At 39.4% G+C, this 16,342-nt stretch overlaps 1 protein-coding gene across 1 annotated transcript in view; it reads right to left on the bottom strand.

Annotated features, from left to right (window-relative positions):
• The window catches only part of DCDC1 (doublecortin domain containing 1), a 406,529-nt gene that overhangs the window by 212,152 nt on the left and 178,035 nt on the right, over window positions 1-16,342 (bottom strand). The window contains exon 11 of the mRNA XM_029060915.2: window positions 11,577-11,747. Coding sequence (XP_028916748.1) covers window positions 11,577-11,747 — 171 coding nt within the window. The remainder of the gene's footprint in view (window positions 1-11,576; window positions 11,748-16,342) is intronic.

Genomic DNA, 16,342 nt, shown 5'->3' with positions numbered 1-16,342 from the left:
AATTGGTTCTGGAATTACATGATCCACAAGTTGATGCAAATGAACTCAGTGTAGGTAGAAATAGTCATGTGCATGTCTGTGGCATATGGTTTCTGACCTCTGCCTCAGCTTTATAATATCAAAGAATGTGTTTTATTTTGGCAACTTTATATCACTTAATACAGTAAAAACAGCAATGAGTGGCATGGGTTTAAAGCAATCTGTAGTGGTGGATGTAACAATATGGAATTAGTACCTTTGAACCATCTCCCTCCATACCCACTAATTCTCACTGAATCAATAATTACTATAACTTGATTCTTCCATACCATCAATACCTTATTATAGCCAAAATGGTTGTAATTCAAAAAGCATGAAGATAGCTAGAAATAATATGTATCAGTGAATGAATTACAAATATGCATGATAGGGTTCTGAAATGACTGAAGGGGTGGAATGACAGGGAAGGTTGCAGGGGATTAGTCAAGGAGGAAGTGGCCTTGTAGAAGGACCTAAAAGAAGGGAAGGATGTGGTTCAGTGAAACCAAAGAGAAGGACATTCCGGTCAGGGTCAAAAGGTGCCAGGGTCAGAAGTAGGAAAGTTAAGTATGAGGAGAGCTAAGAGAGAGATAACGGCACAAACTCTAGCCTTTAATTGTGAGGCAGTTCATTTGGTCACAGTAACAGCTGAACCTGAATGTTTTCAGATTAAATGATGAGTACTGCTAATCTGAAAAAGCATGATTCAGGTCATTTTGCCTACATTCTTTACCTCTATAGACAATATTGTTCTAAATTCAATATGTCTAGATATAAACCTGAACCTACACAATTGTGCACAGAGCTCTTTGAAGGGATGGCTGCATATTAAAATTGTAATTCTCCAGAGACAATAACAAAACACAAAAATGTCAACCAGCTCAATTAAACTAGTTCAACTAGAAGTAATGAAGCAACATGACAGTTCCTTGATCAGTTTCCCTTTAATAGGGCCTACTTTAGTGCCATTATTCAGATCTTTAATGCCATAATAACATATCCTAAGTCAAACATGCAATATGACACCCAAGAACTCATTTCCAAAATAAAGGAAAAACCAATTACAACTGAAACTTTTCTTATATAAACCAATAATCCAAGAACAAAAAATATCAACGGTATTTACTGAGCATTTACTGTGTGCCAAGCACTTTATTCATTCATTCATTCAATAGTATTTATTGAGCGCTTACTATGTGCAGAGCACTGTACTAAGCGCTTGGGATGAACAAGTCGGCAACAGATAGAGACAGTCCCTGCCGTTTGACGGGCTTACAGTCTAATCGGGGGAGACGGACAGACAAGAACAATGGCACTAAACAGCGTCAAGGGGAAGAACATCTCGTAAAAACAATGGCAACTAAATAGAATCAAGGCGATGTACAATTCATTAACAAAATAAATAGGGTAACGAAAATATATACAGTTATATATATATATATATATATATAAGCACATATCTACTAGATGCATTTCCATTTAAATCAATCTAAGTGATAAACACCACAAAACCTTTCATAAATCAATATCACATACATTTTTGTTGGAAGAGCCTGGTTGGAACATACTAGAGGCAGAACTGAGGTCAATAGTTTGAAAAACCTACTTCAGCAGCACCTACCATCTGGGACCTACATTTCCCAGAGCCATTTAAGAGTAAAACCCAATCAGCAAGTCAGGTTGAAGCCTTTAAATCCAGTTTTTTTCTTGGAATTGTTTAAGTGCTTCCTATGTGGCCGGCATTGGAAAATCCACTAGGGTAGACACAAGCTAGTCAGGTTGACATGGACACGGTCCATGTCCTACTTGAGGTCCAAGTCTTAATCCCCATTTTACAGATGAGGTAACTGAGGCACAGAGAAGTTAAGTGATTTTCCCAAAGTCACACAGCAGGAAAGTGGTAGGGTCAGGATTAGAACCCAGATCCTCTAACTCCAAGGCATATGCTCTTTCCACTAGGCCATGAGAAGAAACCTGGCTGGTTCTCTCTTTCTGCCTGCTGCTGCAAACACTGATGGCCTTACTGAATGTGCTGCACATGCTATTCGTGAGCACACAGGCTCAAAATTTCATCTGTGAAATTCAGGCAGGATGCTTGTTGCATATTGGTATCTCTGTATCTGGGTATCCTTTACTTATCCCTTCTTGATAGCAAATATTCATAATTTTGAAATTTCTTTGGGATTATCTTTAAATAGTATAGCAGAATCCAATTTTAAAGACCTCTGATTTAGTACTGAATGATTTCATGATGAATCAGTACATAAGCAATATATGTATTTGTATATATATATGTATATATATATACAAATTTCTTAATATGTTGGAAAGACATGGACTTTTAAAATCATCATATCAATAGTTAAACAGAATTGAACTGGACTCTGGAACACCTTACATACAAATAAGTGGCCAAATGGGCTTTTATGGGGAGAGTCAGGAGTTTGTGGGTTATTCTGCTACCTGAAAAATGTAAAGGTCCCATAATCAGTGATATTTATTGAGCACCTAATTACATCCAGACCATTGTTCTAAGCTCTTGGAAGAGTAGAGTTCAATAGAATTTACGGACATGTTCCCTGCCCATAAAGAGCTTACAAGGATTCCATATCAGGCCTGGATGATGGGAGGGAATCCAATTAGCACAAGCTCAACATTGGTGGCAGGAACAACATGGCAGCAGGGGGGAAGAGAGGTGGAGTGGCTAGTTATTCTTCCTCTTTCTCTTCAAAGAAGGTAACCACTGTTGCTGTCGCCATCATCTCTCCTACCTCCATCACAAATGTGGTTGAATTGGCCTATCTTAGGCCTCTCCAGGAGTTTCTGATACAGCTGGAGTTTGTCTCTTTCTTGTTTTGTTCACTTTTGTTGTTTTTATGATATTTGTTAAGTTTTTACTTTGTGTCAAACGATGTTCTAAGTGCTAAGGGTAGGGATGAAGTTAATTAGGACGGACACAGTTCCTGTCCCTGTTAGGGTTCATAGCCCAAGTAGGAGGGAGAAGAGGTACTCAATCCCTGTTTTACAGTTGAGGAAACCAAGGCACAGAGACATGAAGCGATTTGCCCAAGTTCACACAGAAAGCAACTGTCAGATCGCAGACTAGAACTCGTGTCCTTGGACTCCCAGGCCCATGCTCTTTCCACGAGGCCATGTTGCTTGTCTCCTCCTTTCTTTCCCCTCCTCTCTTTTCTGCTTCCCCATTTTAATACCACACTCTAAATTCCTGTACATTTCTTGAATTTGAAAACCAACAGCCAACTCTACAGTGTAATTTAAAAAGCATGGAACTTCATTAAAATATAATTATAATTGCCTCATATTCCATTGTAGTTAAACCAGAAATGTGTCCATTTAACATTTCTGAAGTGCACTGCTTAGTCTCTTCATGGAAAATGAGGTTCACAAATTCCTCCTTGTCCATTCAAACTGTTGTTGTTATAATAAAGTGTGATTTACAACTGAGTGATTGGTTCAGCAAAAACAACCCCTCTCACTGTTTGATACTGGTTTATCAAAATGCCTGCAACACATGCAATCTAAGAAATGCACAAAATGCTGCCATACCCTAGGATCAATAGTAACAATAATAATAATAATAATGATGGCATTTGTTAAGCAATTACTATGTACCAGGCATTGTACTAAGTGCTGGGGTACTTACAAGCAAATTGGGTTGGACACAGTCCCTGCCCACATAGGGCTCGCGGTCTTAATCGCCATTTTACAGTGAGGTAACTGAGGCACAGAGAAGTGAAGTGACTTGCCCAAGGTCACAGTAGACAAATGGTGGAGCTGGGATTAGAACCCATGATCTTCTGACTCCCAGGCCCATGTTCTATCCATTATGCCATGCTGCTTCCAAAAGCCTCCTCCCCAATGCTACACTGCTAATATATTTACCCATAGGGCCCAGTTGCTATGTCATAGTTGGTTCCAGAACAGAACATAATATAATACATATACATCTACAGGAAAACAAAGTCTGTGATACTGTCACATTTTGGGGGGAGCAGGATACAGTGATATGTACTGCCTGAATATTAAGTACGAAAGCATATTAGCAAAGCTCTTTTTTGAAGACACTTATATATATACTTTTTTTAATGGCATTTGTTAAATACTATGTCGCAGGCACCATACTAAGCACTGGAGTAGATGTGAGGTTGTCAGGTTGGACAAAGTCCCTGTCCCGCATGGGGCTCACAGTCTTAACCCCATTTTACAGATGAGGAAATTGAGGCACAGAGAAGTTATGTGACTTGTCCAAGATCACACATTTATCTTCAAATAGATATGTCATTCATTTTAGAGATGATACTACTGATGGTGAAATACTAACAATGCATGTAGGTGTGGCTGAAAAAATCAGTAGTTGACTGACCCTCTTCAGGATTGTGTGTAGGAAAATAGTTCCCTACTGTTCTGATACATTCATCCCATCAATCATAATTATTGAGCACTTACTATATGCAGAGCACTGTACTAAGCATTTGGGAGAGTACAGTATAACAGAGTTGTTAGTCACGTTCTCTGCCCACAACAAGCTTACATCAACTCCTACCTCTGTTTACAAGAGAAGCAGTGTGTCTAGTGGGTGGGACACAGGCCTGGGCGTTAGAAGCAACTGCGTTCTAATTCCAGCTCCGCTACTTGTCTGCTGTGTGACTTTGGGCAAGTCACTTCACTTCACTGTACCCCATCTATAAAATGGGGATTAAGACTGAGAGCCCCATGTGGGACATAGATTGTGTCCAACCTGATTAGCTTGTATCTATCCCAGAGCTTAGTACTGCCTGACACACAATAAGGACTTAAATACCATAAAAAGACTATCTGTGGGGAGTTTAATCTTCTCAAAGCATCCATTTAAGGAATGCAACTTCTTTCTTAATCACCACCTACCTGGATGGTCCATCTGCTGCCATGTTCCCCCAAAAGTCCACTTATATAGTTATATTGTTTGAGATTGTGCCTCACGAAATCTTTAAAGAATTTAACTGGTCTTTTCTCCATCTCTCAATCACCATTCAGCAGTCACTAAGGTATCCTGCTAGCATTCCTTTTCCTCACATTTTGCCCAGCGAGATTGTATTTCTGGGAACATCATCTCCGTGCTGGGGCACTGATTGTGTTTCAGGACCTCGATGATCCTGTTGTCAGCATATGAAGTATCATTAAAGGTGATGTTTGTGAAAGTCCTCAAGAAGTGTCTGCTGAAATAGGGCCAGGTCTCACAGCCATACCCACACAGTGCGATAGACCGCTAACTTGCTATGACTCTGTATGTCCTGTTGTCATTAAACAATAATCTTTCAAAGTCATTTGTATATTCAAGTCCTGTTTGTTAGTATATTGTCTCAATAGCAGACTTTGGTATCAGTGTTAAATTCTGTGCTGCCAGTGATGATGGTATTTGTTACGTGCTTACGATGTGTCAAGCACTAAGTGCTAGGGTAGATACAAGGTAATCAGGACAGGCACAATCTCTGTCCCACTTGGGGCTCACAGTTTTAATCCCCATTTTAGAGATAACTGAAGCACAGGGAAGTTAAGCCATTTGCCAAGGTTGCGCAGCAGACAAGTGGCGGAGCTGGAATTAAAATCCAGGTCCTTCTGGCTCCTGGACCTGTGTGCTCTGCTAAGTGTAGACTTTTCCAGCCGTATGTATATACATGTATTGTGTACTGTTTGCACATTATTATTATTTTTATTGCTCTAAGCTTTCTTCAAGCTGTCAGGCAAAATTTTGCTCAAAATTTGCAAAATGACTCATTCATTTACCTCTGTTCTTGCATGCGTGCCTTGTGAATACAACTGTTAGAATACAGCAGTTAATATTAATAATTGTGGTATCGGTTAGTGGTTTACTCTGTGTTAAACGCTGTACTAAGTGCTGGGATAGATAAAGGATAATCAGTTCAGACACAGTCCTTGTCCTATACGGGGCTGAGAAAGTTTTTGGATGACTGTTTTAAAGACTTTAAATGATGCTTGTGACCCGTTTGTTTGAAAGAGATTTCTCAGGGATTAGACTTGAATTATAACTCCAGTTTCCACATCTCTCAATCATGGTGGTATAAACCTGGCTCTGCTGGTTGTCTTTGGGCAAGTCACTTCACTTCTCTGTGCCCCATCTATAAAATAGGGATTATGACTTTGAGCCTTATGTGGGACATAGACTGTGTCCAACCTGATTATCTTGCATCTACCCCAGTGTACAGTACTGCTTGATAAATAATAAGGTCTTAACAAACATCATAAAAAAAAAACTATCTGTTGGTAGCTTAATCTTCTCAAAGCATCCATTTAAGAAATAGTGTAAAATGAGTTGAACAAGATTTGCCCTACCCCATTCCCTTGCTTTACTCTGCTAGCGATGGATTTCTAACTTGACTGAGAATACCAGACAAAAAGTAGACTTTGGATCTTGGTGAATTCTCAGAGGAGCCAAACCTGTTAATAATTCCCAAGTCCCCAGTTTGATTATGGTTTTTGTAAAGTCTCTGAAAATGTTACAGAGGCCTTGGTGTTGCCCTCTGAACTTTTGCAGAATCCATTATGCTGCAAAGATACTCACTGAGTTATATTTTGATCTGAGCCACATTGTGATTAAGAAGATGCACATGGTTGGCTAAATTCTTCAGGAGTTGACTATATTACGAGACTCTGGGACCTGAGCCTCTTCAAGATCAGGAACCCTTAGGTTTGGGGGAAGAGAGAAGAAAACACCTGATTACTAGGGCTCCTCCCTTCCCCCATCCAAGATCATAACCTGCCTTCTAACATTTAGAACTTTGGGAAGTTTGTGGTGGCCTGGTGAAGAATCCTAACGACTATTTCCAAGTGCAGTTAACTTCTACTATATATGTTACACATTTTGGTAAGAATGTTATTGAAAAATTAGGGATCATGGCGAAGGAGCATGGCTGGGGAGTCAGAAGAACCTGGATTCTAATCCCGGCTCTGACACTTGTCTGCTGTGTGATCTTGGGCAAGTCACTTCACTTCTCTGTGCCTCAGTTACTTCATCTGTAAAGTCTGTTCTTCATCAGGAACTTTGTCCAACCTAATTAGCTTGTATCTACCCCAAAATGTACTACATTGCCTGGCATACAGATTGTATTCCTTAGACACCATAAAAAAAAAACATTTTCACAGGCATGTCTGTCTAGATATAATGTAATTCATAAATTAGTGGTGGAAGAAAAACAACTTTAAACATATATATTTGGTTTGTCAAGGTGTCTTATCATACGATTTATCCATTACCATATATTCTTAAAGAACACAACTACTGGTTTGCGGAAAACAGACAGTGCAGTTATCACTGGATCCCTCCAACTTTGGTCTCCCACAGTGGATCATGATTTTTCTTAATTGTATTTGTTAAGTATTTATTATGTGTCAAGCACTGTTTTAGGCACTGGAATAGACACAAGTTAGTCAGATTGGACTCAGCCATGTCCCACATGAGGCTCAGAGTTTAAGTAGGAGACAGAATGGGCATTTATTTAATCCCCATTTAACAGATGAGGAATCTGAGGCACCAAAAAGTTAAATGACTTGCCCAAGGTCGCACAGCAGGAATTGGCAGAGCCAGATTTAGAACCTAGGTCCTCTGACCCATGATTCATCTACTAGACCACACTCCTTATTTCGCATCTTGTTATACAGTAAGTCACAGATTTTGTAACCCTCTGTTCTATTCTAACCACATAGAGGGGCAAGGTGTTGTTTATGCATTTCCTGCTTTGCCGAAAGTTGTTTTCAAGTCTGAGCCTTTACTGTCACAACTCAAGGAGGCCTGCACAAATAATACTCATAAACAGAAGCAGCATGGCCTAATAATCATCATCATTATTATTAGGATTGCTGAAGTTAGTGAAGTGCTTGACAACAGGAACTAAAACAATAGCTGTTGGAACTTCCAACATTTAGAAATGTCCAAAATTTAGAAAGGCCCTCCCTTTTCAAATCCGCCAGACAATTACTCTTTCCCCCTTCAAAGTCTTAGTGAAGGCACATCTCCTCCAAGAGGCCTTCCCAGACTAAACCCCACTTTTCCTCATCTCCCATTCCTTTCCACTTCACCCTGCCTCGCTCCCTTTGTTCTTCCCCCCTCCCCGCCCCACAGCACTTATGTGTATATCTGTTATTTTATTTGTTTATATTGATTCCTGCTTACTTGTGTTGATGTCTATCTCCCTCTCCTCTAGACCGTAAGCTCGTTGTGAGCAAGGAATGTGTCTGTATTTTGTTATAGCATACTCTTCTTAGCACTCAGTTAAGCACTCAATAAGGACGACTGACTGAGTGATTTACTGGCAACCAACTCATGTCACCAGTTATCCATAATACTAGCCAAGGAAGGTCTCCCAACTGTGGAAGTAAGCTTTTGCAAGAAGAAAATGTGAGACTATCAAACACCCTATGAAAATGCTAATTGAGAGGTGAACGGATCCATTGTTATATAGAAGGACAGTCTCAGTAACAAGGTTCACCGGGCACATTTAAACTGTGTAACTCGCCAGGATACTGCTGCAGTTTTGGCCCATCTACTTGTCCTGCTGCCAGTCCAACTGGCACTCTCAGACCACCTTCAAAAATGTCGAGAATGAAAGGTTTCATTAGAATAGGCCCTGCATGAGTTCAAACATGCATTCATTCAATCGTATTTATTAAGCGCTTACTGTCTAAAGAGTGCTGTACTAAGCGCTTGGGAAAGTGCAATACAACAATAAACATTATTGGCTGTTTGCAATTCAGATTCATAATCTTCCCCTCAGAATTCCCAACAAAGAGACAAAGAAAGGAATATCATACACTAGAAGCTCCCTCAAATCTACAGTTTGATTATCTCATTTTCTTTAAGGGATTTTTTTAAATTTTTAAATTTTCCTTTCTTTTCAGCATGCCAATACATTCCTTTTCTGCATGCCAATACACATATATGCAATCAATCCATAGATTCAGAATGCTATGAGAAGCAGCACAGTGTAGTGGATAGAGCACGGGCCTGGGAGTCAGAAGGTCATGGGTTCTAAACCTAGCTCCATCATATATCTGCTGTGTGACCTTGGGCAAATCACTTCACTTCTCTGTGCCTCAGTTATCTCAACTGTAAAACTGAGGGGGGAAGAGGCGGGCAGGCTGTAGGCAGTGGTTTTGATGGCTGATGACCTGCTCAGGCTGAGATCACTCGGAGGATAGATCTTGGCATTCTCAAAAAGGTCCCTGGCCCTGGGGATGGAAAGGTCGCAGCTTCCTCCCTGTCTCCCAAGACCCTGACCTTGGCATTATCCTCAACTCATCTCTCATTTGATCTGCATATTTAGTTCATCACCACTGACTCCTTGGAATGATCTCCCCATTCATATCCAACAGATCACCACTCCCCCCATCTTCAAACCCCTACTAAAATATGATTTTCACATTTTCTCCAAGAAGTCTTTCCTGACTAAATCCTCACTTCCCCACTACCTCTCCCCTCTTTTCACTTAAACATTTGGGCCTGTATCTCTTAAACACTGTGATTTTCACAGCACTTATAAACATATCTATCTGTAATTTAGTGTCTGTCTCTCTAGTATATAAGCTCCTTGGGAGCAGGGATTGTGTCTACCTATTCTATCTCACTTTCCCACCCGCTTAGTACAATGCTCTGCACAGAGTGGGCTCACAATAAATATCATTGATTGATTGGGTATATACACCTCTCTCTGTACTCAGAGTTTGAAGTAAATTTTTGATCAAATCTCTCGAAAATGACATCAAAATTACAAATAAAGTAATTCTCCTTTACAAACTGCTTCTTCATTGCTCTTTCACAACAGCACTGTTGAATTTTAATACTGGTATTCCTTACAGCACTCTTACCTCCAGATATTACTGCAAAGTTTACTTTGCCTTTTAAGTACCTCCTTTCCTTTCTTTCTCAACCTTCAAAGCATTTTGACTGACTTAAATAGAGTGATTATGAATGCCATAAATCTACCCACCCCTTAACACTGAGGCTTTGGCATATTTAAGTGCTTAGTAACAGCCATAATAATACTATAATTAATTTCACTTTAATGTTGGATAATGGCAGATCTACGTAACTTGTATAATGTCACAAGGCATCTTTTTGCTATATAGCATGTGAAAATTAACAGGATTTTTAAATATACAAAGCTTCTAATTCAAAATATTTACACTTCTATTTGACAAAGACCTATATTATATTTTTATGTTTAATTGGATGGAGGTGATTTTGGAAATTCAGTAATGCTCTTGACAGTATTTCCTATGGGAAACCACACTTCATTTAGTACTCTTTCACTTAACTCTATTTTCACGGAAGCAATTAAGAGCTCAAACTTAGGCACCAAAGTTGTGATTGCCCTAAACATTTGATACGGAAAACATCAAGAAATAACGAAAACATTCACTAAGTGCTTAAATCAGGCTACTCTAAGTTGTGGGAAGAACAGAAAAAAATTACAAAAATCTAATCCAAAGACTCTGGAAAAGACCAATTTACTTCTCACCTGATCAAATTTCCAAAACCTTGGTCAAACAGAGGCAGGAAGCTGGGATGACTATAAGTAAAAAGGTCTGCTTGACATCAAATTCAATTTAAAACTAATTACTTGGAAATGAAGCAACCTTTGAAATTTGGGATATGAAGTTATAGAAACAATGTCTTCCTCTATACCTACAGACTTGTCAGGCACAACTCTAATTGAAAAGAAAATGTAAATAATTGAATTTCCTAACCATTCAATTCTTAAAGGACTTTGGCCAAGTATTAATTACCCGTTTTCCTCCCACTGCACGTAAAACCTCTAAAGTTTTCAAAAACATTTAGCCTCTTGTTCTGACAAATAACCAATTCACCTCTATTTCCTGTCTTTTCTGAGATATTGATTTTACCAGCTAAACTCAGATATGTCACACTTATCCAAGGTCCCTCACTTTTCTCTGAAAAGATAGTTTGAACATCAATCAGCTACCTACCCTTTCACCTCTAATTCCTATTGCCCACTGTCTGTCGATTATTAAGGCTTCCTTGTTACCAGGAAGAATTTATTTTGAAAAACGACAAGTACACATTAACACCTAAATATTATGAACTGAAAAAAATCACATTACACTTGAACAAATTTGCAGATTTCTTAAAATTATGAAATTCTAAATTAGAAACACTATTTTATATACCATGAAGTAATTGTATTTAATTGCTTCATTTATCTCTGATTTAAAAAAAAAACAAAACATCAGGAATTCTTTCCAGAGTATTGCAATTGAATCCTAACCTACACTACTATATTTACTTTATATGTATTCAAGTGAAGTTTTTGCTTTCCATTGATAACGACCCAAATTACTAATTATGCAAAGGAACTAAGGAAGAGTTATAGTGTAATAACCTAAGAACTGAGTTCAAGATAGGGGAGAGGCAATTTACAAAAACTAAAAATTTCAAATTGAGCACTGAATTGGTGTTAACAGAACCTTAAATTCAGAAATAACCTCTCTCTGACAACTTGTGACAGTCCCTAAATGACACCCACCTTTAACTGCAGGCCGTGGGGAAGCATGCTGTTTGCAGGAACTCTTTTAATGTGTTTGTAGACATAAGAGCCACACTGCTCCTGCTCAGCCTGTAATTGGGGGGCAAGTTTAGAGAGGTGACCTTTGTAGCTCTTGATAGCTGTCTGCAATTCATCAATCAGGGTGTTCACCTGAAGGGGTTAAATTACAAGAGTTGTTAGCAAGAGGTAATTGTTGATGTCACACCTATTAGATTTTTTGAGAACCTGGTTTGAAGGAAAATATGATTCCAGCACTTAAAGGATCGGTAGCGGGAGAAGAGAGTATGTGTAAAATTGTGTATTTCTTTGGCAAGTCTATATTCTGCCATGAACATGGCATTCTGGATAAATCCCATTAAAAAAGTAACATTCCAGTATGCAATCACTTTTTAAAGAAAGACTGCACACAATTTTATGGATTACATATAATGTTAGAGAGGTCCCTTGCAAGAGAACTCTAAATTACTGATCTGAATCCTTTGGATTTTTTCCATATTTACAGTTTTGTGAGAAATAGATGTAACGTCTTTGCAAGATGAGTGAATCGCATCAGGATTGGCTCACAAATGGTAGATTCAAAACTGGGTGACCTGATAATTTTAGCTTCTCTCCTAGCCCAGAAGTGACTCCAAATGTTAATGTTAAGCCATGATATTGGATAACATTCTTCCAGATGAATATTTGGTAAATATCCTTGAATAGAAAAGGCATATTCACAAAAAATTCGTGTTTGGTCTTCTTTCATTCATTCATTCAATGGTATTATTTGAGTGCTTACTGTGTGCAGAGCACTGTACTAAGGTTTTGGAAGAGTACAGTGTAACAATAAACAGACACATTCCCTGCCCACAATGAGTTTACAGTCTAGAGGGGGAGACAGACATTAACATAAGTGAATAAATTACTGCTATGTACATAGGTGCTGTGGGACTGGGAGAGGGGATGATTAAAGAGAGCAAGATGGAGTGACCCAGAGGGGAGTGGGAGAAGAGAAAAGGAGGGCTTAGTCAGGGAAGGCCTCTTGGAGGAGATGGGCCTTTGATAAGGCTTTGAAGTGGAGGAGAGTAACTGTCGGATTTGAGGAGGAAGGGCGTTCCAGGACAGAGCTCAAGCTCTGACTGACTTATTTTGATTAACTCTTCTAACTCAACTCTATTTATGCCCATTTAGTTAGAAAATATGAACTCTCTACAGACTGGAGGTTTGCTTCATTCTCAAATCCACCAAAGAATCCCAGGAACAATAGAGTCATTCCAATCCATTATCCCCCCTAAAAAACACAGCATTCACCTAAACCCATCTTTAGGATCATTCCCCCCAAACTCAGCGTTCTTTCATGATAAAGAAGAAAAAGAAAAATGAATTTAAGATTGCTAAGGAAAACGAGTCGAAGTCTGAAGAGAGATTCAGACAGGCAATGAAAGAAGGATATAATTATCCAGTCCTATCACTCGGATACTTATTAATCAAACTCTTTATAGTTCATTCAACTTTTTTTCAACACTATGGAAAAGGGATGCTAGGTACCTTGGTCAGAAACACATTTGCTCATTATGGGCAAGGGAACGTCTCTGCTAATACTGCTTTACTGTACTCTCCTAAGTTCTTATTACAGTCCTCTGCACGCAGTAAGCATGCAGTAAATACCATTGAATGATTGACTGATTTGCTAGCCTCACCTCCTCATAGCACGAAACAACATTTCACCTATCTTTGTTACTGGAATCCAATATGTTTCAAGTCTCAGAATGGCTTTGACCAACTGAAGTTTTATCAACGTATGGTGGTGTGATTGAAAAGATCAATAAGAAAACAGGTCCTTCCACCCATACCCACATAAAAATCATCTCTTGTAGTGCTGCTGCAGTTGCTATTTAAAGAGCTCGACGTTCGTAATGGATAGATCACTGGCTTGGGAGTCATGGGTTCTAGTCCCGGCTCTGCCACTGGTCTGATGCGTGACTTGAGAAAGTCACTTCACTTCTCTGGGCCTCAGTAAATTCATCCTCAGTAAATTCATCTTTCCTGGGGATTGAAATTGTGGGCCTCACCTGGAACAGGGACTGTGTCCAACTCAATTTGCTCACATCCACCCCAGTGCTTACTACAGTGCATGTCATATAGCAAGTGCTTATCAAATACTACAATTATTATTCTGCAACATATGGCCAAGACCTCCTCACAACTTTGATTCTAAAAGATTTGTCCCAATCCAGATGGTACATCACGAGGTTGATCTCCCTGTAGCTTGCTTTCCAGTAATCCATAGTTATGCTGCACATTTTGAGACTGAACTTTTTGGACTCTGAAAATCAACGTTTAGGAACATTTCTGTCATTTGATGTTGTGGAACTGATTGGACTTCAAGACCTAATTATATGCAATTCTGAATGATCAGTTCGTCATAAATTCAGCACGTGGATGTTGCTGCTTTGACACTTACCTGCTATGTGACCTTGGCCAAGTCACTTCACTTTTCTGTGCCTCAGTTCCCTCATCTGCATAAATGGGGGTTCAATACCTGTGTTCCCTCCTTCTAAGAATGTGAACCCCTTTTGGGACCTGATTATCTTCAATCTACCCCAGAACTAAATACAGTATTTGGCACATAGTAAGCACTTAACAAATGACATTATTATTATTATTATCATTATTATTTGTGATGTTTTTGAAAAATTCTGGTCTTAAAGTTGAAGAATAGAAAGTTGTCATCCCTTTCCCCCTTTAGTTCTCCCTTCTAGATTGTAAGCTCACTGTGCACGGAGAAGGTATATGACAATATAACGTACTCTCCCAAGTGCTTAGTACAGTGCTCTGCACATAATTAGTGCTCAATAAATAAGATTGAGTGACTGACTGGATATTCTGCAAATGTTTAAATTGCTCTAAAGCTTGCCAGTACTCTCGTTTGGCCCTCCAAAGGACATGCTAGCTGTCTTCATTCAGTTTTCTAGTTCTTTGTTTATTTATGCCTCACTGAACAGTGTGTTGCCTAAAAGGCAGAATTCAGTGACTGATCTGGTTTCTGTAACACCAATAAAAATCTTGGGATGTCATTTTAAACTTGCTGCTAGATAACCTTTATCTTCATCACTTTTGTTACTCTACAGCACTTTGCTGATTCGGTAAAGTGGTTCATAATCATTTTCAAGTCTTCTTGTTAATGAGTTTCCTGTGCACACTCATCAGCATATAGCAGGTCCTGGACGTCTGATTCACGCACAGACTTTTGATGATGCTCATAACCTGTTCTGCTGGACATTTTCTAGATAAAAAGATTGCTGACATGGCAATGGACTATTCAGCCACAATGACTTCCTACAGAAAGCTTTCTCTAATTAATTCTCAACAATCCAAGCTATAGCAATCCAACAGCTACCCTTAAAGTTTAGGTAACATCAGCACTATATACGTAGGGAATGATTTCTGATATTCCATCCTGACATATTTGTAATGCTACCTATTTTATCCACATTCCTCCTCTGTTCCTCTTATTTATAAATGGTGTCTGCCTTTGGGTTATAGGGAACATGGGTTTTGCTCTGATGTGTTCTCCCAAAGGCTTAATATAGTTCCCTGTATTCAGTATCAATCATATTTATTGATTGCTTACTGTGCGTAGAGCACTGTACCAAGTGACTGGGCGAGTATAGTATAACAGAATTGGTAGACATGTTCCCTGCTCACAACGAACTTACATTCTAGAGGGAAAATGTGGTATTTGTTAAAGTGCTTACAATGAGCCAAGCACTGTATTAAGCCCTGGGGTGGATACCAGATAATTAGGGCCTACATGGGGCTCACAGGCTAAGCAGGAGGGAGAACAGGTACTGAATCTCCATTGCACAGATGAGGGAACTGAGGCACCTAGAAGTGAAGGGATTTACTACCCAAGGTCAAAGAGCAGGTATGTGGCAGGGCTGGGTTTGGAACCCAGATCCTCTGACTCCCAGGCCTGTGCTCTTTCCACTAAGCCATGTGCTCAATAAATGTTCCTGAGTGACACATATTGGTAACGTCATGTTTCCTGTATATTGAAAGATGACACTTCCATTGTTAAAGTCCTCCATATGATGGGTACTTATTGACCAGACCAAGATTCTCTCCTGCCTTGTTTATAAATAAGAATAGATCCTTGCTGTGCCAATGGGATGGCCTGCCTCTGTTTTCAAACCCGCTTCACAGTATCCTAATCTTCCTGAAGCTTTTCACATGGACTGAAAACCCTCTTCCAATTTCTGTCAGATTATCATTATTACTATTGTATTTGTTAAGCGTTTACTATGTCCCAGCACTGTTCTAAATACTGGGGTGAATAAAAGCAAATTAGGTTGGAGACAGTCCCTATCTCACGTGGGGCTCACAGTCTCAATCCCCATTTTTCTGATGAGGTGACTTAGGCCCAGAGAAGTGAAGTGACTTACCTAGGGTCACACAGCAGACAAGTGGCAGAGGCAGGAATAGGACCCATGACCTTCTGACTCCCAGACCCGTGTTCTAGCCACTATACCATGCTGCTGGTCTTTCCACTGCAACAATCTCCTAATAGTCTCCTGATCTGTCACAGCGATAGAGACTGGGCTTCATTAGTAAATTTATCAATCGTATTTATTGAGCACTTACTGTGTGCAAAGTACTGTACTAAGAACTTGGGAGAGTGCATTAAAACAGAGTTTGGTAAACATGTTCCCTGCTCACAAGGAGCTTACAGTCTAGAAGGGGAGACAGACATTAATGTAAATAGA

Source organism: Ornithorhynchus anatinus, chromosome 3, assembly GCF_004115215.2.
Source record: "Ornithorhynchus anatinus isolate Pmale09 chromosome 3, mOrnAna1.pri.v4, whole genome shotgun sequence".
Classification (NCBI taxonomy): domain Eukaryota; kingdom Metazoa; phylum Chordata; class Mammalia; order Monotremata; family Ornithorhynchidae; genus Ornithorhynchus; species Ornithorhynchus anatinus.
Note: the sequence above shows the minus strand (reverse complement) of the source record. Positions and strands in the feature narration are given on the sequence as shown.